The sequence below is a fragment of the Sciurus vulgaris genome (genome assembly GCF_902686455.1).
Source record: "Sciurus vulgaris genome assembly, chromosome: 2".
NCBI lineage: Eukaryota > Metazoa > Chordata > Mammalia > Rodentia > Sciuridae > Sciurus > Sciurus vulgaris.
Genome location: NC_136462.1, coordinates 136,526,605 through 136,550,581, shown reverse-complemented (window position 1 = coordinate 136,550,581; position 23,977 = coordinate 136,526,605). Strand labels below are relative to the sequence as shown.

At 41.9% G+C, this 23,977-nt stretch overlaps 1 protein-coding gene across 1 annotated transcript in view; it reads right to left on the bottom strand.

The window, feature by feature from the left end:
- Positions 1-23,977, bottom strand: part of IGF1R (insulin like growth factor 1 receptor) — a 325,470-nt gene that overhangs the window by 270,924 nt on the left and 30,569 nt on the right. The window contains exon 2 of the mRNA XM_079129075.1: positions 3,482-4,027. Within this exon, the coding sequence (XP_078985201.1) occupies positions 3,482-4,027 (546 nt within the window). The remainder of the gene's footprint in view (positions 1-3,481; positions 4,028-23,977) is intronic.

The window sequence follows — 23,977 nt, the reverse complement described above, 5'->3', positions numbered from 1 at the left end:
GATTAGTGCCCTTATTAAAGTGACCCAACAGAGTTGCCTTGCTCCTTCCACCATGTGAAGACACAGTAAAAAGGTGCCGTGAACCAGAAAGCAGACCCTTACCAGACACAGAATCTGTTAGCACCTTGTCCTGGACTTCTAATCTCCAAAACTTTCAGAAACAAATTTATTGTTTACGATGTTTTGGTACAGCAGCCCAAACAGATTAAGATAGGAAACCACCAGCTATCCAAAACTAGACTAAGGAAAGGAATAGCATAGTGGCAGCCACAGGGTAGGAAGAGAACCAGAAGAGGGGGTTATCAGAAGACAAGGGAGGAGAACTGACCATGCCAAACGAGGGCATGAATGGGTAGATCCTTACAAAGGAAAAAGGCATGCACAATTCTTCAAGAGTTCCTCACTCTTTAGGAACAACTCAGGACTAGAAAATAAATCTCCCCTCAAATCATGAAGAGAAGAGAGAAATACAAAAGTGGGCAGACAACATACCGAGCGGTCATTTCTTTAGTGGGACTGTCTATTCTACTACCAGTCACTGCACAGTCAAGATCTAAGGGGTATTTAAAGAGTGTCAAGTAACACTGTACATCAGTACTATACAAGGGAGTTTTTCTCCATTATATCCACAACTTCACACACACCTTGACTTCACATTTCTCTCTAGATGGTCTCCCTACTAGTGCAGACAACCAATGGGAGAAAAACTGAATGAGACTCCTCTATACTTACTTTTTATAGTCATTCAGTGTTAATGATGAATTCAAGGCAGACATTCTGTCTGGACTCTATGCCTGGCTCCTTAAAGGGTCACTGAGGGTTTTGGCTGGGCAGGTGCAGGGTATGACAGCAGGGTAGTGGCCAGTCAACCAGAGAAATGATGAGGGGAAGACTTCCCAGTCTCAAAGGCAGGCTCTAACGCAGCACTCTCCACCAGAAACGGAATGCAAGCCATCTGTAACTGTAAATGTTCTAGTAGCCATGTTTGAAAGTAAAAAGCAGCAGGTGAATTGATTTTAATAGCACATTTTACGTAATCTAACATTTCTAACACATTTCAAAATGCAATCAATATAAAAATTACTAATGAGATCTTTTACAGCATTTTCTCCACATTATAGCTTGGAAGTCCAGCATCTATTTTGTACTTCCAGTAGATCTGCATTCACATAGGCCATGGTTCAAGTGCTCAGTTAGGGCAAATGTGGCTAGTGGCTACCACGTGCAGACAGTGCATGTCTAAAAGAAATCCAAGCAAAGGGAAAGGATTCCAACTAGAAAATATCTAAGAAATTGTGCCTTTGTCTGAGTTTTCAGGACAAGGTAAAGGGAAAACAATAATACTGAATGCATCTATCAATTTAAAGTAAGTACTCTATTGTGAAATCACACATACACACACACAAACATCTGCAGTACTTACACAGCTGGCCAAGGAAAAGGCTATAGGGTGTGACCTTGGAGAGGCAGACATCCAGCCAACAGATTCACCAGCATCAGGGACCAATTTCTAACCCTCTTTATTTTTTCATTGTGCTTTTGCTTTTTCTCCTTTTAAACTCTCAACAATCCTAAGAGGAAGGCAGGATCCATTCCATTTTGTAGATAAAGAAACTGAGGCCTAGGCAATTTAAATTACTTGCTCATTTTTGGTCAGTGCTTTCATACTTAGACTCAGAAATTAGGCTTCATCACTACCCCCAGACTTTTTCAGGAAGCAGTTGATAAAAAACAGAAGAAAACCCAGAGTGAAACCGAAGTATCTACTGAATCACAGAATAGGTGCCTGACAAATGACTTTTTAAATAACATCTTCCTTTTGTACAGAACTCAGGAATTTTCAAAATACTTTCATGCATGGATTTGATCACTATGAAGGAATCATATAACTGCCCTAAGAACATACCCACTACAACCCAGAGGCTGGCTCATCCAAGGTCACCTGGGACAGATCATCTCTGTATCCAATGTTTCTCTACTATGCCATGCTGGCTCCCTTGATGACACCTTTTTAGTTTTAAGATAAAATTCTAAAATGTCAAGGCTACTTTAAAAACATTCTGTTGTTTGCACAAACCAGTGGTTAAAATAAGGATAAAGCACAGTTTTAATCAATCACAAGAGTCCCTTTACTCCAACTCTAACTCACTGATTCCTAAAGTGGCCTTAACAGCATTTTCATCTCTTCAAGGTACTAACTGCAGCCAAAGGGACCCCTGCCCTTACTTATCAAATGTCATGCACACACTGATCAAACAATGCAGAGCTTTGAGTATATGATGGGTCAGGGAAATCTCATCATTTACTACTTCAGCCAGGCTGAAGGGGAACCAAAACCAGGCTACCTGTGGTGTCTGGCCTTTTATTTATTTTATATATATCAGGATTCAGACAGGCCTATCAATCTGGGATTTCTTAGCTCTTCAGGACTAGCTAGGGTAAAGGGACTCCTTGAATATTTAATAGGGCCAACCATTTAAAAAATAACTATTTATAGCTAACACACTGACATTAAAACAGTGAGGAGGACCTTCCTGGCCAATATACCTAAACACTGCTGAATGCAAATAAGGCAAATACCCAGAGCCACATTTTAGTTGGAGGGGGAAAAAAAAACAAAAAACTTTACTCTTAGGGTGCTGATCAACAGAGCAAGAGTTCAGTTATTCTCAAGGGAAAGTAAGTATACCGCAGATAAGTAAGAAGCTACAACACACTAACACTTGACTCTTAAGACCACAGAATACTTTTCAAAGTTCCTTCTCAAAATCATTTCATAAGATGTTCACAACTGTTTGGTGAACAGATATAAAAGAAAGGAAGTAGAAGCCCATCAGTTTAAAAATGCACCCTGCTACATAGCTATTTCTAAGTATAGCCTGAATCATGGACTCCTGGAAACTGGTAAGAGGTCTCCCACATAAACCAGGGCACCTGAGCACCACAGTATCATCACTAAGAACCAAGGACCACTTTCACAGGATGTGAAGGAGTGCTCTATTTTTCCTGTATTTAACCATGATCCAAATACATTCATGCTAAGGAAGTCCTGCCATACCAGAAATAAAAATGTGCCTTGAGATAAAGGATAAAAGAGTTGACATATTACACAGGTCCCAGCTGCCTAGAGTTAGGGACTTCCAAGCACATGGGGTCACCTTTCTCATCAGGAATTCGAAACTGAAGGTTAGAAAGCTTCCAGCCCAGAAGTACAATAAATTAATTCTAATATATGATTTGACCAGTCTTGACAGCAGTCGTGAGGGCATCCAACCATGCCATAGTCCTGCATTCCAAGAACTCCCAGAAAGCCAATCGAGACCCCTGTACAAACCATGTCCTCAAGGCAGGTGTACCACATTGTAAATGCAATGACCTCACCCACCTCACAGAATGTGTGCATTCAGAAGAGAAAGGAGGACAGCGAAAAGGAGAAAAATGAGAGATGCAGAGAGAAAGCAGAGATCAGCGGCACTCTTACTTTTCTGGCAGCGATTTGTGGTCCAGCAGCGGTAGTTGTACTCATTGTTGATGGTGGTCTTCTCACACAATGGCTTCTCCTCCATGGTCCCTGGACACAGGTCCCCACATTCCTTCGGGGGCTTGTTCCCCACAATATAATTATTGGACACTGCATCTAGGATCAAAGACCAGTCCACTGTGGAGAGGTAACAGAGGTCAGCATTCTTCTCAATCCTGATGGCCCCCCGAGTAATGTTCCTCAGGTTATAAAGCCCAATATCCTTGAGATTAGTCATCTCGAAGATGACCAGGGCGTAGTTATAAAAGAGTTTCCAGCCGCGGATGACTGTGAGGTTTGGGAAGAGGTCCCCGAGGCTCTCAAGGCCAGCCACGCGGAACAGCAGCAAGTATTCAGTGATGACTGTGAGCTTAGGGAAGCGGTAGCTGCGGTAGTCCTCAGCCTTGGAGATGAGCAGGATGTGGAGGTAGCCCTCGATCACCGTGCAGTTCTCCAAGCGCTTCAGCTGCTGATAGTCGTTGCGGATGTCAATGCCCGGCCCACAGACTGAAAGGAGACAAGAGGTCAAAGGCGGGACATGCCTCAGTTAAAAGGAAATCATTCTTTAAATATTTTCCAACCCACAAGATGGTAAATTTGCAGAAAACCTATATTAAGGAAATAAGTCTCAATTTTTCACTGCAGATTGACTACCTGGGTAGTTGCTTAGCTGTTATTCTGAAGTGCCTACACTGGGCCAAATGCTGATCAATGTATTCACACGGATGCGGGAGAGGACATCTACATTAAACATGCGAAGTGAAGCTGAGCTCAAGGTCACGTGGGGTTACACGCAAAACTCAAGTTTGCAACCTAGACTAGCCTGCCTCCTCAGTTGCCACACTTCATACTCCCCATCCCTTCTGGGTGTACCAGTCCCTGATGCTGGAACAAAAGCCGGAACAAAAGTAACTTACTACTGCATCTAGCCTGAAGGACTCCAAGCAATAGAGTCTATACTGAAGAACAGTCACCATGACCTGGACAGTGGGGACTCAAGAAACATGTTCCCATGTGTCCTGCTACCATTTGACATGGGTCAGGTGACTGTGTGTTCTAATAATGCATTAGTATAGACACAAGATAGAAAACATGATTTATGAATAAAAGAGGCATACAATTCCAACTCTAATAGTTTTATTAATCAAGAAAGCACACTTCCTATAGAAAAGCTAGGTAATAGCAAAAAGATTGTAAAAATCATCATTGAGCTCAACACCCAAAGATAAACAATGTTAACACTACCTATACCAATTATCCTGTCTCTATAAATAATTTTAGGGCAATGAAATAAAACAATATAACATTTATACATATACTTCCTTCACTTAACATGAACATTTTACCAAGTCAATAAATGTTCTAATTTTTAAAATGAGATAGTAATCCTAGAGTATGAATATGCACCGTGAATTTTTATTTTTTTTAACCAATCTCCCACTGTTGAACATTTAGTTTATCTCCAGTATGTCACATTATAAACAATGTGCTAGTGAACATTTTTGACAGCTATCCAGGACTAATAAATCCTTCGAAGGAATAAATCCTTCAAAGTAGAATTGTTGGGCCAGTACATTCACAGATTTTAAAGGTTTTTGATAAAATAGCCTCAAAACTAGAAGACTTTAAAATTCTAGGCACATACACCAAAAACACCCTTGATTATTGCACTTTCTTAGGATTTAATAATCCCGAGCCCCCCATTACAGATTCTCAGAAAGAGCGAAGTTTTCTCATTCATGTAATTCATTAATTTGTGAAGCACCCCATTTGTATGACACTATGAGAGATGCAAAGTAGTAGTGCCCTGCTCTCTGAGCAGGTCTGTGGTAAAGGCCAGGAGATAAGACCCATGACAAATGACTGTCACACAAAGCAGGTGGTGGTGAGGGAGTGCACATGACATGGCCACACCACATATACACTCATCAGGAACAGACAGGCATCAGAGCTTCACTGGCTCTCCAAGGGTGGGTGGAATTTAAAAGTATGTATGACATTTCAGAGACTAGGGACAAAGTAGAACAAGATTTGTTCAAAAGACTGTATGCAGGTCAGGGATACAGAGAGAAGGAGAAGAAATAAGTTTGGTAGAGACCAAGCCCTAACGAACCACATGTAAGGATGAGAACTATCATCTGTAGGATCAAGGCCCCTCTCAAGGCTCTGAAATGGAAGAGAAGACTAAGAGAGGTCTTTTGGAGGATTAATCTGGTGGCTGATGCAGAACAGAATCAAACTGGAATAGGTGAAAAGAGAACAGATGTTCCCCTAAGCATTTTAGTCATAGAAGAAACTGGGAAGAGATAGGAGGGTGGGAGGGGAGATGAAGGGATCCAAGAGCTGAGGAGTGGGCAAAGTGCAAGAACCTGGGAAGTGAAACTATATTTGGTCCATTTCCCTAATTTTGCTGATGAGAAAACGAGGATCCTCAGAGAATGTGAGACTCCAGCCCTTGGCAAACACCCAGGTGTGCTGGAAGCTCCTGCTGCATTTTATCTAATCTCACATGATGCTCTAACCATCCCTCACTTGAGATAACATTATTGCCACTTTACAGGTGAGAAAAAAAGATCTGGAGAAGTCAAGACACTCATACAAGTTCTCATACACAAGACATCAACCCCTCCATAGCGAAATTTGACACAAGATTAGCCAGCAAGTCCAGCTCTCAGCATCCTCACCTCCACTCTGACTGAGCCTCTGTCTCCACACATAGCCCTTAGCTATGCCTCATGTGAAACTGTCAAAGTCAGTGACAGTTACCTATCTTCATGCACTTGACCTTCCAGAGCCATCTGGCACTGCCTCCTACTCCAGGCTTCTCTGATTCCATGCACCCATCAACTACTCCCCTACTACCTGACCTCCAAATGCTGGGCTCTAGCCTTCTCCTCTGTCATTTCACTCAGGCAAGCAGCCTCCTGTGCCACCGTTACTCCAGATGATTCTTGAATGCATGTCACTGGCCCAACTCCTCTGATGAGTGAATATCCATTTGCCTACTCCACATCTCCATGGATGGAGGTGTCTCAATAATTCATTTCCTTCCCTACCCTAACCTACTGCCCATTTTGTTCAGTGACACTCCCATTCTCTGACCTGCTCACACCAAAAAATCAAGGAGTCATTCCTGATGCTTTTCTCCCCTCACATACACTCATACTGTTTAGCAACACCCCCTCTGGGTTCCTCCCCAAGCCTGTGGGACTCTCAGGTGCACTGCCCAAAGTTATACTCCTGTCTTCCTCCTTGTGCACCTCACTGTTCTCCTCTAACCCCATTTGCTATCCTCCTCGGAGTCCAGCTCTAGCCTTTCTCACTCCAATCACTCTTATCACAGTGGTAGCTCCAGGAGGAGAGGGAGTTATTTTCTGTTTAGTCCAGAATTATGTTTCCAGGGCCTAACACAATATTTGGTGCATAGCACACACATCACAGGACATACCCGTAGAATGAATGAATGTCTCCACCACCACAACTCCAATCTGACTAGTGTCATCTCTAGTCTGGGCCAAAGTAACACCTTCCTATGATCCAGTCTCTTTCTCTTATGTCCATCCTCAAGCCAACACCAGGTCAATAAGAGTCTAGTTTATCTCTGCCTACTTATACTTCATCTTCTAGTATCTGTGGTCAAAAACCTCCAATATGCCAAGCTCCAATATGCCCTGCTGCCTGGAGGCATCATGCCCTCCCCTCCACATGCCCCAAATCTTTACCCATGCAAGTTTCAACCCACGTGTCACCTCATCAGAGCTTTACCCAAACAATGGTTTCAATGGTCCCCTCAACTGTTCTAACTCCTTCTCCATCCTTCATTTCTCCATTTCACTTTCATCCAATTTCAGATCAATGGCTTCATGTCCTTGAATACTAAGGATACTAAGAGTAAAGGAATACTATTATTTGGAGTAAAGGAATACTATTTATTTTTTCCCTATGTATAGTCTAAAAAAATCTTATTCCTTCATGCCACTATAAATTAAGTATTCTTATTTGCTCTTAAATAATAATCAGAAGTTTTTATGGTGTATGAGATCTCAATCTCAGTCTATTATTGTATTTAACGTGCTTGATCATACTATAAAGTGCTAGTCATCAACTTATTTACTATTGTTTCCATCAGATCACAAAAATGCAGGACCCAGTAAATGAGCACAAAGATACATAATTGAAGTGTGCTGAACCTTCATACTATGATCAAAATTCAAGCAGTAAGAGAGAATCTGCTTCACTCTGCCATTTGGCTCCCCTCCATGGCCAGCAAAGACCACTCAGTTAACGGAAGCTGAGCTGCAGAGTTGGAACTGGCAGCTCCTTCAAATGAAAGAGCAGTCTCCATACTTGACACTTTTCCCCCCATTTATAGAACAAAAGAAAAAAAAATAGGAAGAAACCACCCACTTATTCCGGAAGAGAAGACAAGCCCAAGCCACAAAGTACAAGGCAGGATCCAGCAACCAGCTGTTTTGGATTCTGTGACTGACACTGTTGGTCTTTGGGGTGTTTTGTGATAGAAACAGAAAAAAGGAAAACCAAGCTGGACCATGAATGATAGCACAGTGTTCAAAAGACGCAAGCCACAAACAGGAAAGAATACAACGTTCCTCATTTGTGCTGTGAAAGAATACTTGCATTGAGGGAGCAAATACTCAACACAGCATTCGAAACAGAGACACACCCTTTGCTACTGCCCATTGACGATTAAAAGGAAATTGCAAAATAACATTTCTCCCTTTTCAAAGCAACAAATATATTGGCATGCTCCAAAAAAACCCACACTTTTAGAATGTGAGATCCCAGGATAGCCTACAAAGGATAATCAAAATTTATGTTAATGAAGGCAGGCAGGCAGCAGAAAGAAAAAGGATACTGCTGACTGTGGACCTCAGATGCAGTCTCCCAAATCAGTGAATATCAACTGCAGAACCAAAACAGATGGAGAGCTGGGTGTGGTGGCGTTCACCTATAATCCCTATGGCTGGGAAGGCTGAGGCAGGAGGATCATAGGTTCAAAGCCAGCATCAGCAACTTAGTGAGGTTCTAAGCAACTTAGTAAGACCCTGTCTCTAAATAAAATATTTTAAAAGGCTAGGAATGTGGCTTAATGGTTAAGTGCTCTGGGTTCAATCCCTGGTACCAAAAAACAAAAGACAGATGGAGGCCAGCTCAGAGGTGCTAGGAAGCTGGGGAGGAGACTGGAGGCTCAGGCAGGAGCCTGGGACCAGAGGCAAAATTCACTTTCCCAAAGATCCATATCAAATAAAGCCTATCAGTTGAGAAAGATGATGTTCTCAATAACTGTTTTATTTATTTGTTTGTTTTTTAACCAAGAGGCAGAATTTAGACTCTCAGAACTTAAGTGAAGGGCATAAACAACCTACACATATTTGGAAAATAAATTCCTTATGAAGTATTCATATAAAAAGGGGTAAGGAAAAGCATCTATCTAGCTTAGAAAACTCCCTAGAGCTGTGTATCTACATGCCTGGAAGGGCTATGCAACAAATGCAATGGCATGTTTATTGTATGTTCTACATAGACATAGCCTTAGGGTCCTGAAAAAAAGAAACACGGGGAAGACATGAGTCTGTATCCCAGAGTGTTTTACCAGCTTGCACCCTCCGGTGGACACACACTACCTCTAAGTCTCATCTTCCTCATCTGCCTGATATGTGCAAGGCCCTACCTACTACTATCTACCTTACAGAAACATAACAACCTGATAAGTGCTTTTGTGATACTTTTAACAGTAATATGCCTCAGGCAACATTACTGATAAATATTAATAAAAATATCCCTCTATAGTGTCGCCCATATCTAAACATTGCTAATATAAACGAGGGGATTATAATCAAAATCATTGACTATCCTTGTCAACAATTTCATTAGAGAACATTATAAGTTACTCATTTAATTAAAATGTTTTCAATTTTGATCAATTCTCCTTCAAAAATATGGGATAGTCTCAGCTTATGGTTGGAAATCAAGGACACTGGAAGCAAAATTAGCATTCTTTTACTATGAGCCTACAGGCAAATAATGAAGAAAATACCTTAGCCAACCAGCCATCATCTCTAGTTCTGAGGCAAAATCCAACAACAAAATCTTTGAGTTGAAGAAGAAGCCTATTTTGTCTCAGCCAGTGACTCACTATAATAGTTTTTTACTTCTCTTAAAATGAATTCTTTGACAAAAACCCTCTCTAGATGTTATCATTCTGTGAAAGTCAAAGTGATTTAAGAGGTTAGGAGAAGATTAATGTATAACTGAATTTTGCACAAGGGGGACAGAGCAACCACCTCTCAAGCAAGTGAAAAATTAAGTGAAATAAAAATTTTAGTAGATCAATGGGCAGGGCTTTGGGAACATAAGAAAGAGGGCTTATGACTTTCTAAGGAGGCCAGGAAAATTTCTGAGAGGCAGGAATCCCTGAAGATGGTCTGAAAGATGGGTAGGGTCTTGCCAGGAGAGGTGAGGTAGAAGACGCCTAGGCAGAGAGAGGAGTACACACCCCAAGACAACTGGAGTTGACTTGACTGATGGCAGTTCAGAGGAACCCTAGGGGTATATAGCAGGTGCCACAGGGAAGATCCAGAGCAACAGCAGGACTGAGGCTAAAAAGTAGACCAAGACAAGTGCTCGGGAGGTCAACTTCAGTTTACAAGGAATAGGACAGCATTCAACATCCTCACATGGATCAGAACCATGTGGAGGGTTTGTTAAATCATAAAGCAGTGGAGCCAGAATATGTGTTTCTATAAAGTGCTGATTCTACAGGTTTAAGGCACCACCCTGCAAGACCCACTGCACAAGCAAAGAATCTTTTAACCCCCTCTCGTATAATTACCCACCTAGATCTTCAGTGTGGCACAGATAGAGTCTGCGTACCCATATTTTCTTATTTCCTAATTTAACCTGCACTCCACCAGAACACCCCAAACTGCCCATATAAACTATGCATGAAACACATCAAAGCAGGAAAAAAAAATGAGCTAGAAAGAGGGTGTCTCTGGTACCACATAGTTCTTTCATGGTCTTATCATGCTATAAACGGCAACTAACCAAAAAATAAGAGATCAGAAGGAAAAAAAAAAATGATGATGATGAGGACAATGTTATGATAACAAACACTACTTATACTCCAGAGTTTGTTAAAGTAGAATTTTCTGTGTTAAGTGTAAACAGGCACAACTCATGTTAAGCCTTTTATCTTCATGTGTCAATGAGAATGTGTTTACATTGTATATGTACATTTCTATTTCACACAGACAAGCAGTCCTAGCCACCTGACACATTCAATAACTAAAGGTAATCATAGGAATGTAAGGTATTCCCATCACACAGGTGTTTCTGAGAACAAATTAAAAACATGTAATTTGAATGTGCAAATTGTTTTATACTGCCCCCACATAAAAGCCATCCCTATCATGCATATAAACATAATCTAAAGAACCATGCTCATGTAAAATGCAGACCTGAAGGCTGGGAACATTAAAACTGAAGGCTAAAATGTAGCAAGGAATTTACAAAGATGGATGAGATGCTTATATCCTCCCATGCCAATTAAGAAATGGAAACTTTACAGGGAATTAATTCAAAGACTGAAAGGAACACAAGCCCCACTGTCCCCTCCACTTAAAGCATCTGCAGCAAAACAGACTGGTACAAAATAGAGTTTTATTTGCTTTAACACAGAAGCAGCAACTGTTTTCCTGGATCTTCACAAAAACAACTTTACCCACTCTTACAGTGACTCTAAATGCCTTTCTGGTCTTAAAATATCCCAAAGTCCAATATTCAAAGTCTGTTTTTTAAAAACATCCTGATAAGAGACTCTAATTCTGTTTAATTATTGATGACTCTGATGGATGATTGACTTTTTTTTTTTTTTTTTTTGCAGTGCTGGGGATTGAACCCAGGGCCTTGTGCTTGCAAGGCAAACACTCTACCAACTGAGCTATCTCCCCAATCCCTGATGACTGACTTTTTGATGAAGTGGCGCACTAAGTTCTATTAGTTAGATTCCCACCTACCACCCCACAGGCTGGGTCCCTCTGGAAACCAGAGCTCTGCCTCAGTATGAGGCCTTACACAGGGGGCAGCCCCTGCAAGTCACACATTCTCTTCTTCACCATCCCCCACCCCGCCCCTGCCCAAGCCAGAGGTTGGTGCAGGGGAACATGCATAGTGGAGTCAAGCCAGAGCAAGGCCCACACTGAGTGAGCACCCTGCAAAAACCTGTGCTTCTTCTGCCTTCTTTTTCCCTCATGACTTTTGGTTTTCTGCTTCGAACAAGGCAAACATTCTAAATAAAAGTCAGCCCTGTGTCCCCAAGTCCTCTAATTGGCTTCGTTTTGTAGAACACATTACATTGTTCCACTTATAGCTCACATGCACTACAATGATCCAGTTTCCTTAAGTGACCTATACTCTTTTTAATTAGCCAGTTACCTAAATCTAACTTATTCAGTGTGGAAATCCCATTCACTTGTTCCCTCAACACTGTGGTGTGATTCTTCATGAATGTGTTCTTAAAATGCAAGCCTCATGATGGGTGGGGGTGGGGTAGTGTAGCTCAGTGGTAGAGTGCTTGCCTGACATGTTGACATGTGCAAGGCCCTGGGTTCCATCTCCAGCACTGGAAATAAACAATAAGCGTGTGTGTGTGTGTGTTGCACATGCCTCTTGAATTATTGAGGCTCCTATCTGACGTGGAGACTTTGCTAGAGAGGAAGGGCACATGCCTGGTACTCAAGGAACAGGTAACTCTTGGTGCCATCACAAACCAACCACATGGACTATACCTCAGTTTCCTCATGACTCAAGATGCAGATCTGGAACTTAAATTTACTCATTCTGTCAACAAATATTTATAGAATGCCTACCACATGCTACCAGGTGCTGCAAAGTCAGCAGCAAACAAACTACATACTCCTACCTTCATGGAGCAGCCAGTCCTGATGAAGCTGAAGGGTACCTAGTCCACATCCAATGACCAGAAAAGGCCCCTGAGCTTGCATGCAGTCTTTGACACACAGGCAATACTGTGGGCTTGAGGCACATTCAGTCACCATTCTTCCCCCATCCCAACTGTCAGGGATCCAACCCACAGCCTTATTCAGGAGGCAAGCACTGTGCTACTGAGCTACCACCCCTTGCTGCACACTCAGATTCTACCCCTACAGAATGCTAAACCAAATCACTACAGAAGCAATCATGCAAAACATGACAGGACATTAATGCCCAGAAAGGGAATCATCCCATGACAATCAAGCAGGTACTGAAAGCTGTGCAGAGGAGAAGTTCAGAGGAAGAATTCCCTGTGAGTGGGCTGTTGTGGCCAGAGACTGTATGGAACAGGCTTGGAGGGCAGGGATTATGTGGTTGAGAAGAAGAGTGAGTAGTCTGAGACAGAACATGAAGAGGCAGGTCAATGGAGGGAAAAGCAAAGGTAGGCATGGCATAGAATATGCTCACAAACTCAAGGGGAAAACTACTGGATACAGAGCCTTAGTACCCAGAGAGCAATGGAAAGGGGGGCCACTGAGGATGCTGGGGCATGAAACCCATAGAGTGTGGGGATGGTCACTCTGCAAGTGGGCAAAAAACAAAAGTATAGGGGATGTATAGGGGATGGCACACCCACGTTCGTAGCAGCATTATTTACAACAGCAGGAAGATAGAAACAAGCCCAGTGTTCATCAATGGAGGAATGGATGTCTATACATACCATGGAATATTACTCAGTCTTTAAAAAAGAACAAAATTCTGAGACCTGGCACATCATGGATGAACCTCAAGGACATTATGCGAAATGAAATAAGTCACAAAAGGACTGACAGGATGATTACACTATCTGAGGGACCCAGAGACATCAAAATCATAGAGACAGAAAAGTAGAATAGTGATTGCTAGGGACTGAGAAGAAGATGGACTACAGAGTTAGTTTCTAATGGTTACACAGCCTTAGTTTTCCAAGATGAAAGGCATTCTGGAGATCAGTATACAACAATGTGACTGTGCTTAACATGAACAGTACACCTGAAAATGGTTACAATTGTAGATTTTATATGTAATTTACCACAATTTTTTTTAAGCACAGGGAAAACTTGCTGCATTTTATCCTGCCCCTCACATGGGTCACATAAGTGTAAAAGGGCAGGTGAAAGCAGGTCAGTCTATCCACTATCATGGACTGAAGAGAGCCTAGCAGGAAAGGCGGCGGATTTGGCCATAGTTCTGCCACAGATAGAGCACAAATTAACCAGGCATTTAAAAATGACACCCGGGCCACATGTGACTGTGGGCATGTATCCAGAACAACCAGAAATGTCTAGGTCACAGACAGCATGCCCCAGCAAAAGTCCTGTACTGACTGCCATGGAAATGAGTTCTGAGCACACTGTCTTATAAGCAGGTAGATGCAGTGGGACAGGCAGATGCATACATGCACTTCTTTACAGAGTGAACAGAAGTTACACCACCATATGCAACCATCATCTCTGCAAACTAAACCATAATGACACTGCACTATCTTACATGGCCAGAGGTTATGTGGAGCAGGACTTGAATCAATTTTGTACATCTGGGCGTCCATGGGTTGTTTCCTGAAGTCCAGGCACATGTGTACCTCAACAGAGCTTTTGCCTTATAAAAGGTAGTGGAACAAACATGAGGAACCAGGTGTGGTGGCACAATCTCAGTGACTCATGAGGCTGAGGAAGGAGGATTACAAGTTCAAGGAAAACAAACAAACAAAAAAAAGTATGAGAAGGATCAATTGCCTCCTGCCACTCCCCTGCCTTCCCTTCAGTCATCCCGCCCCACATTCTTGCAAAGGCCATCATACCTGCCACGACTTCCACATTTACTATTCTGCTCCAACACTTCAATCAATCACAGCCCAACACCAAAGCCACATGGTAGTAACATCCCCCACCTGCACTCTAGCAGTGCTCTATCAACCACAGGCAGAAACAGAAGAAAAACACTGCTACAATGTGAAACTCTGGGTCTTAAACCAGAGTAACTTGGGAGTTTTGGAATGTCTTGGTTTTTTTTGACAAAAGAATTTTTTAATTGGTAGACTATGGGAACACACAAATTGTCTACAATGCCTTGCTAAAATCTCAACATAAGGTAAATAAATATGAACTACATTTGAATAGCTTGGTAAATGTACAGTTCACCTTCCCAAGTGCTGACTAATGAACAGCCCAAGGAAGGTCTGTAGTAGAGGGCCAAGAAGCTCTCTCAAGAGTCATAAATGTTTCAATATTTTTATCAATTACTCGATCAATGGCACAGAAAAAAAAAAAGTTTTCTAATTCAGGGATGTCTCCAGGAGAGAAGGCAAATACACTGGATGACAGAGTCAAGAGCTAAAAAGATCAACAGATTGGAATTGCAACAGAGAGGAAATAATGTTATTTGGATACTTGGGTGCAAAAAAAGAAATGCACAAATGTAGGAGGTGTGAAAAAGACTTAGGAGATTTAATTGGATATAATTTCTGTATGTGATGATGGGGTGTTATGCCTGCCAAAAAAAAAAAAAAAAAAAGTCAGGCGGTCTTAAACTGAACCTAAGGGAGACTTAGTAGAATAGGAGCTAGAGGAGAGGTTCCAAGAGGTTCCAAATAGTGTATTAGGTTCTGTCTCCACACTGTAAAAGACAGGCAAGCCAATGGAAGTGACAGCCAGGAAGGAGCAGAAATCAGATAGCCTGTCCTGGGGGGAATGGCTGTAGAAGCCAAATGTGAATGGCCCCAGAGGCGAGGGCCAGAAAGGCTCTATGGGACCCCACTCAGGGAGAGAGAGACAGAACTTGGATCACGCAGATAAAGCATTTGGATTCTATGAGTACATAGAATTTATCTGAATTTAAACTGGACTTCCTAAAAAGGTAATACAGATTTCTGAAGAGCAGCACATTTGTGAGATTTTGTAAGCCTGACTGACTTAATTCTTTTAGGATGTTATTTGCCCCGATCTACATCAAAGGAAACTGAAGATAAATAAGGACCAAATTACAGTTCTGGGATCACTCAGATATTGAGGGATATGATGGGGGCATAAATCTAGATTACTACACACAATTCTGAGGTAGAGTTTTCCCTAGAGGTATCTCTCAAGGCAGACAAGGATGCTACAGCCAGGTGCCCAGGATTGGAAGGAAGACTCTCATGCACTGTGCACCCTGAGAGCCATCTGATCAATGTGGGCACTTCTGTAAAGGCTCTGAGGTAGACGCTTCCATCAACCCTGACTCCACGACCCCTAAAGAAAGACAACTGAGGAAGTCTGTAAAAAGCTCTGCAGAGCTTCGCTTTCTGTCTTACAGCCAATGGATAAAGCACTGCCTTAGTTGGGGAAACTGCTATCATTCCAGACTTGATATTCCCCTGGAAAGCATTCCCATTTCCACAAATTAATCACCCTGTAGAATGTCAAACTCTCAGTTCTGTTCATAACCCTGGGGGGTGGCAGGGGGATAAAGACAGAAAACACAATCTAACGCAATCACAAAAACTCTTCCTGCACCTGCAATGTTCCTAGAGGACAGCGGTACATCTCCCAAATTCAGAACACAGCATTCCAGATTCCTCCACTCACTACTCCCTGTTCATCTCACTTCCAGGTAGATAGCTCTGCTTCTATACAATACTCAGACAGCTCCAATTTCCCACTGCAAGGCCCAGGGAAGTAAATTGGCCTTCAACCTCAGCTCACACAGTCCCCATGCAAAGGTGATATTCAGATTATATGAAGATCACGTAATGTTAAGAGTCACCCCCACCAAAAAATCCACATATTCTTATATGGTAATTGAAAAGTACAGGTCTCTTCTTGTTGCTGTTTTGTTTTTCTTTATAAATTTTGGTTGAGATCAATACAATTTTCAAGTATATACAGCGCTCTGGAAAGTGCATACAACCCTTGCCTTTAAAGTAAACCACTCAATGAGATGAGATGCTGGCACCTGTACTCGCCATCCCCACTTGAGCCTGCCCACACCTCTCATCCAGGTCTTCCAGTTCAGCGAGCTCAGGAGTTCTGCAGACTGGGGTCCCAAGCGAAGAGTAGCACAACAGGCTACCATGACCCTATCACCTGAGGAAGGTGACAGACATTACCAAAGGCATGCAGCAGTAAAATCAGGGGTTCAGAAAGTCTCTCGAAGGTAGTTGGTGAAGGGTGACAGGCATGCCTTTTTGATGGAGTTCTGTGGATGATTAAAGATTATTCCAAGCCTGAAATAAGTGCAAAGGAATAAATGGTGCAGCAGGATCTAAAAAGGAGCTGCCTCTTCCCTGCAGTAACCCTCCAATTTCATTTCCCTGCACTCTGACACCCCAGCACTGACTAGATGTTAATTTGCTTAAAAGCCAATGACAGGTTACAATGGGTAGTCAAGAACAATTATTCAAAAAACAAAACAAAACAAAGACAACAACCCTGTACATATACAAGTATGTAAGTTAAGTGCAAAGGGATAAACATAAAAGCTCACTGGTACCAGGTAAAAAGATGCACTTCCAAAGGGTGGCATGAATGAGGCAAGCATGGTCCCACCTTTGGCACTCTGAAGGAATGAAAATTTCTCCCATTTCTCCTCTTTAGGATAATGTACACGCAGCCTGGAAGAATTCTATCCTTGACAGTAGGAAAATTATGTCAGCGAACAAGCAAATCCCTGTGATTTGGAGACAACCCAAAAGGCAGAAGGACCCCTGTGCTCAGCACACCAGGGAGGCAGGGACCCAACAGACCCACTGAGTCCATATGTAGGGTTCTCTGCATTCTGCAGCTAGGAGACAGGGACTGCTGGACAGGAGTACTGTTCATGAGCCATGTGGATCAGCCTTTCCAGGGACTTGAATGGGACAAAGCTCCAAGTACAGGATTATGACATTGTTCCTCAATGGATAAAAGCAAAAAATAAAAAACAATCTAAGCAAAACCTTTAACCCCCCCCCCCCCAATAGAGTGGTAAACTCAATTCCACCACATAGTATGTGTGCACAGTCAACACTCACTGCCCTTGGCCTATACCACCCCACCTGGCTGCCTTCTCATCCTAGACCCAGTCAGGCTTAATGGCAGCCTATAGCTGCTGGACAGCAAGTCAGGGAACAGAGAGAAAAGGATTCACATGGGATCAGGTAGCAGGGCTGGAGGCAAGGGAAGAGACCTGTTCCCTCATGCAGTCTGGGTGAGGCAACACACCAGTCATGCTCCACCAGCCCCTCTACTCTCTGTGCAATGTTGCCTCAGACAGAGGAGACACCGGACAAAGGGAGATGGGGCAACAAGTATGACATTGGAGACTGAGGACCAGGGTCTCACACTGCTCACCACCTACAAATCCCTGCATGCCTGTAATCCCAGCAACTCAGGATTCCAAGTTCAAGGTTAGCCTGAGCAACTTAGTGAGACCCTATCCTAAAATAAAAAAGGACTGGTGATATAACCCAGTGGTAGAGCACCCAGTGTTCAATCCCCAGTATCATAAAAAAGAAAAATACTATAATGGTCAACCAAAGACCAAGAGAGCCTAAGGCATGGTCCCAGACCAAAAGAGGGTAAAAATACATGGGACCCGAAACTGGGGAAGGACCATCAAGTAAATATGAGTGAAAGCACAAAGTAAGTAGTGAGTTCAGTTCTTTCATCATCATGGAAAAATTCTGGTTCCCTCAATGTGGCAAATGTATCACAGTGATGTAGGATGTTCATAAGGAAAGTATACAGAAACTCCCTGCACTACCATGGCAACTCTTCTGTAAAACTAAAACCATTTTAAAAGAAAAAGTTATTTCAAAGGAGTGAGAGCATGTGTGGGGGGGAAAACAAGCCTCAGAGACGACAGTAATCCAATTTATGGGTTTGGGTCCCCCCCTGCCTTGTTTTTAAACTGGTCTTCTTGTTCTGGGGCTTGCTTCTCCCTTTTCACTCACCATCCATACAGGGGCACATAAACACAAGAAGACAGACACTTACCTGTGGTTCCCTCGGGAGAGGGAAGTAGACACTGAGGGGCAGGGAGAAGGAAGGATGGGTGAATGGCTTTCTATTCTTAAGATTCTGCATGATTTTAATTCATAAGAAATATATATGTACATATACTCAAAAACATTTTAAGAACAAAGATCATTCTACTATAGGAAGATAGCCAAGATACATTTAATTGAAAAACTACAAACTACAATGTGGACTTAAAAATCAATCAGGATGTAGCATGTTTACTCTGCTACAGAGCTTACTTTCTGGAAGCAGGATAGATGGAGGTAGAATTAGAGTGTAGGGACTTGGTGTTTTTACTCCTCACCTTCTGATTAAATATATTACCACCAACATGTATTTTTTTCTATGATCACCATCATCAAAATGATCATAAATTCTTTTTTCATTCCTTGCCTGTTTCATCTCCTTGACTTCAAACCACACCAAAAGGAGTTAATAAGACACTTTGGAATTTTGCTCTAGGGCTATTCTATATGGTGGCCCTTCCTTTGACCACAGCTCTGGGAGGACCACAGATGGCAAGGAGCAACTGCCCTCAGAGGTAGCCTGGCCCTTGCTCACATTGTTGGCTGGTAATGGGACCTTTCCATTAAACAGGTTGTTAAACACCAACGCCGTTCCATACCATAGCAATCCAAAAGACCTACTATGTAACATGGTAACCAGTATCCATTCATGATGCTAAAATGTATGGTCAGATATTAATACAACGCCTCAGCCATCTTTAAACTATGCAAGATCTCTGCCCACAGTGAATATAGTCTAATACTTTAGATTAATAATTTCTGATGAAACTAATGATAAACCTCAACTCAGTAAATAAAAATCTAGTGCAACCATCCCAAGCTGCTTCTCCTTGAAAAGGGCACCAGAAACACAAAAATACTCTTTAAGTCATCCAGGGAGGGAAAAACGGCTCGATGAAGATGAAAAAATGGCTATTCCATGTTGCTTTTAAGATCAAGTGATTTAATTTCACTAACATTGATTTTTGCAGGATGATTTAATTTCCCTACCACTGACTGAGTTTCTGCTTACTTGATGTGAACTCTGAGCAACCAATGTTGTCACCCACAGTGCAGGGCAAGGAGGTGTGGAAAGGGCAGGCCAAAAGTACAGTGGATTAAAGGGGAGCCCCCAAGATTAACCATGGTTTCTATTTTAGGTCCTAGATCTCTCAAAAAGTCCAATAAAAGCAGGGCCTTTTCTCAAAAAAATTAATTAATTAAAATAAGGCATTTGCATGCAGTTGTAAAGGGTCCTTTGAACCTCATCTAAGGACCTCTGGACTCATAGGTCCTGAACCTTAAACATCTGTGACACAATGTTACAGTGAACAAACAGGTCTCGAGAGATAAGGTGAGGTGTTCAAAATTCTTCCACTAGCTAGTGCTAGTAGGTAGGAACAAAAACTCTGGTCTCATGCTGTCATACAGACAGGCTTCTAGAAAACATGCAGCCCACCCAGCAGACATTAGCATCAATCCCCTGTAAAAAGGCTGGGATGCCACCTAAGATCCCTAAATTCCAAGACACCAGGCACGTGAGTTTTGCAGCACTGTCTATTGGAGCACCCATAATCTCCAACTCAGGCTTCTCAAACTCACCTTGTGCAGAGGTCACCCTCTACTGGCACAGGACCTGAGCTATGCTCATCTCCCCTGAAGTGAGTCCTCACTTGCTGACTGGACTGGGGTCCCGTAGGAAACCAGGACTGCATCATATTTTCTGTCACTCACAAGGGGCCAGCCAGTTGAGGCCTGAAGAACAGTGATGCTCAATAAATATTCAGCAAATGAACCACAAGCAGAAAACCAGCTGCTACTGCTCACATACACTTTTTCCTCTCCTCTTCCCCAAACCTTCAGGTTTAAAGTCAGTTTGTACTCATAAAAGGTTGAAATCCTTCATTAATATTTGTTAAAACTCCAAAGTGCCCTGAATCAATAAGACAACACTCCACACCCACTAAGGATGGCTAGTACCCACCCCCCCCCAAAAAGAGGGGAGGGGGAAGAAATGTGAGAAAACTGAAGGCCTTTTTTAGAAAACAATATGGCAGTTCCTCAGAAACTTAGAAACAAAACTACCATATGATCAGCAATTCTACTCTGGATATAAAACCAAAAGAACTGAAAGCAGATACTTAAAAGAGCTACCGCTAGAACCATGTTTATAGTAGTAGTAGTAGTAGTAGTAGTAGTAGTAGTAGTAGTAGTATTTGTAAGAGTCAAAAGGTGGAAGCAACCCAAGTGTTCACCAACCAACAGATGAATAGATAAGCTTTACATACCACATGGTACAGAATGTGCCTATTACTGGAATATTATTCAGCCTTAAAAAAAGGAAAGAAATTCGGACACAAGCTACACAACATGGATGAACCTTGAGGACATTATGCAGAATGAAATAACCCAGACACAAAAGGACAAATATGAGATTTCATTTATATGAGAAACCTAGAGGAGTCAAATTCAGATAAACAGAAAGAAAAATGGTGATTTCTAGGGGCTAGAGAAAGGGAAGAACAGAAAGTTACTGCTCAGTGGATATGAAGTTCTCATTTAGAAAAATGAAAAAGTTCTGAAGATGAATGGTGGTGATGCTTGCACAACAATGTAACACTTAACACTGAACTGTGTGCTCAAAAATGGTTAAGATGGTACATTTTTATGTTATGTGTATTTAGCCTCAATTTTTAAAAAAGCTTTTCACAGTGCCCTCAATCATTTCTAGTGGCATTGCTCTAAGGTAAAGTTTAAAGTGGTTTTAGATTTGGAAACTGCCCCATTATCCAACAAAGCTATAGCACCAAGGCTGGGTGATAAGGCTGCAATGGGGCTCAGGAGGGACCCACTGCCAGCCCCAAATAAAACGTGAACACCAAGAGCTTGCACATTAGCTCTTGCACACTCGTGTCCTGTCTTCAACAGTCACTTGGGGGAAGCATACTACATCCTAGCCCACAGATGCATCTTTGGAGGGAAACAGGGCAGACAAAGGGCAGAGAGAAACATGGTCTGAGCCAGTTAGGGTTAGGGGCCTGTGACTGAAGCACCAAGAAGATAACAAAGGGCAGAAACAGAGGTCAGAGGAAGAGGTGCCCAGCTAGGTAACTAAGAGCAAATTGTGCAGGAAGCTGAGGATGGAAATTAACTCAACAAGGGAGCCAGTGCCCTGGAGGCTTATTAATCCCCAGTGCTAACCAATTGAAGTGGACAGTAGTGACCATCCTCAGGAAGGCTATAGCCCAGCAAGGACCCTCACGGGATCACCAATCCTATGGGTCTAAAGAACACAGTACTCCACTACTGGGCTCAATGCCCACCATTCAACATTTCCACACACTTTCTAGAAATCACAGTGATATTACCATAAACTCAAACACAGCATCATTATTCTTAAAAGTCAATAGTTCTAACTGAAAAGTTAAATGAACCACTCTTTAGCTATTCAATCTAGTGAAATTCGATCCTCTAGTATACAGGGGATGGAATGGCAAAGAAACTGATACATTGAAACAATCTAACCTTGGTTTCCATTTAGCTTTGTAATAAGATGTGAGCCCATAAAACTGACTTTCTTTAATATACTAGGCCTAAGATATTATTAAAATGATTTTCAATTTTCAAATTATGTTAACAAATGGTACCTAATCATGTGCAGAGTGGCAGAACAAAACTGAAGCTACCAAAAAAAAAAAAAAAAAAAATCAATGTGGGGATTATCTCAAGTCTGGATACAGCTGTCCCTCAGTACTCTCAGTCAGTCCTTGGGGGGCTGATTCTAAGACTACCCGTTAGATTAGATATCTGCAGATGCTCAAGTCCCTTAAATACAATGGTGCAGTGTCTGCATATAACCTATGCACATACTCCTACAGACTTTACATCATCTCTAAATGACTTATATACCTAGTACAATGTAAATGCTCTATAAATAGTAGTTATTCTGTATTGTTTAGGGATGACAAAAGAAAAGTCTGTACATTTTCAGTACAGACACAAAATTTTTTTTTAAATATTTTCAATCTGAGATTGGGGGAATCCACAGATACAGAACCAAGGATAGTGAAGATGGGGCCACACTCCTCCCATTTCCCAAACATCTGAAGTTCAGGGATAGTAAATAATATTCCCCAAATCACAGTCACTAAATATTAGTGCTGGATGCAAAGCAAACCTGGGCTGCCCAAAGCCAAATCCTACACAAGCTCCTAGCACATAGAGGGTCTCCCCCGACTGTAACGCTTTTTCTACTCTCTAAACTACAGTATCCCAGTGGCAAATTTTGTTCCCTTTAAAAAGGAAGAAAGGTCCCTGTCCTCATTTGGATAAGCTTTTGTTATGTTTGTAAAACATTCAGAAAAAAAGCCATAAAAAAATCTTCACTGAGGGCTGTGCTTAGCATTAAGTATTATTCAATAAACCACAGCATGGAGGTTGCCAGCTGACACCTCACTGCAACCTGGATACAGTCCTGGCTGAACACATTTTTTTTTTCCTGTTTCAATTTCTAGGTATCATTTATATTCATCAACTCCCACCCCCCAACTCTCCATTAAAAAGCATAAAACAAAAAAGAAGAGCTACAGTTGGAGGTGGCATATTATGATAAACAACAATGACAATATAACATTTTTCCAGCTGTGATAAACATATTTAAGATCTATCATACAGGCTGCTGGAGCTAAAACTGAAAACTATGAAAATTACAAGTTGCTTATAACACAGAATTTATGTCTTAGAAGCTTTTTGTTTGTAGGCAGAAGTTGTCTCACTAGGAGATCATTTCCTCACCTTCTTAAAATTTGTACTTTTTTTTTTTTTTTAAAGTTGTGACTTGCTGAGGCTGTCAACACATCCAAAGTGATTTAACAACTGGCTCAGAGATGAGCAGTACAGTCTGAAAATGAACAACAGCACACGGCTCAGAGGCCCAGCTGGCAGAGCTGCTACACAGGGCCCCTATCAGCCTCCAGGAGGATCCCAAAATTCTACACCTGCCACGTGGTCAAGATGCTCTCACTTCATTACATGTCAAGTATGCATAAGTACTTCAATTAACCACAGTCTCACTATCTCTGAGATCAAAAGTAAGAAATTAAAAGAATATGTCCAGATTTTCAAATATCCAAGGCCTTGCACCATTTCTTAACCTCTGAAACCATTTGATTTCTATATAAAGGTTTCCTTTCCAAACTTTAAAAAAAAACACAAAACTTTGAACAATAAACCTTGCTACCCAACTGTGACTAATAACATGTGCTTGGGAAATTGGTTTGTCAGACGTGCATCCATATGAGGATTCTTACTTGATTGCAATTCCTAATGTCTTTAACATCTTTAAAAACTTCAATATAACACGATTTCCTTAACAAACTTAACTATTGTGTATTGCACTAAGTTGAGCTAAAAGATTACTT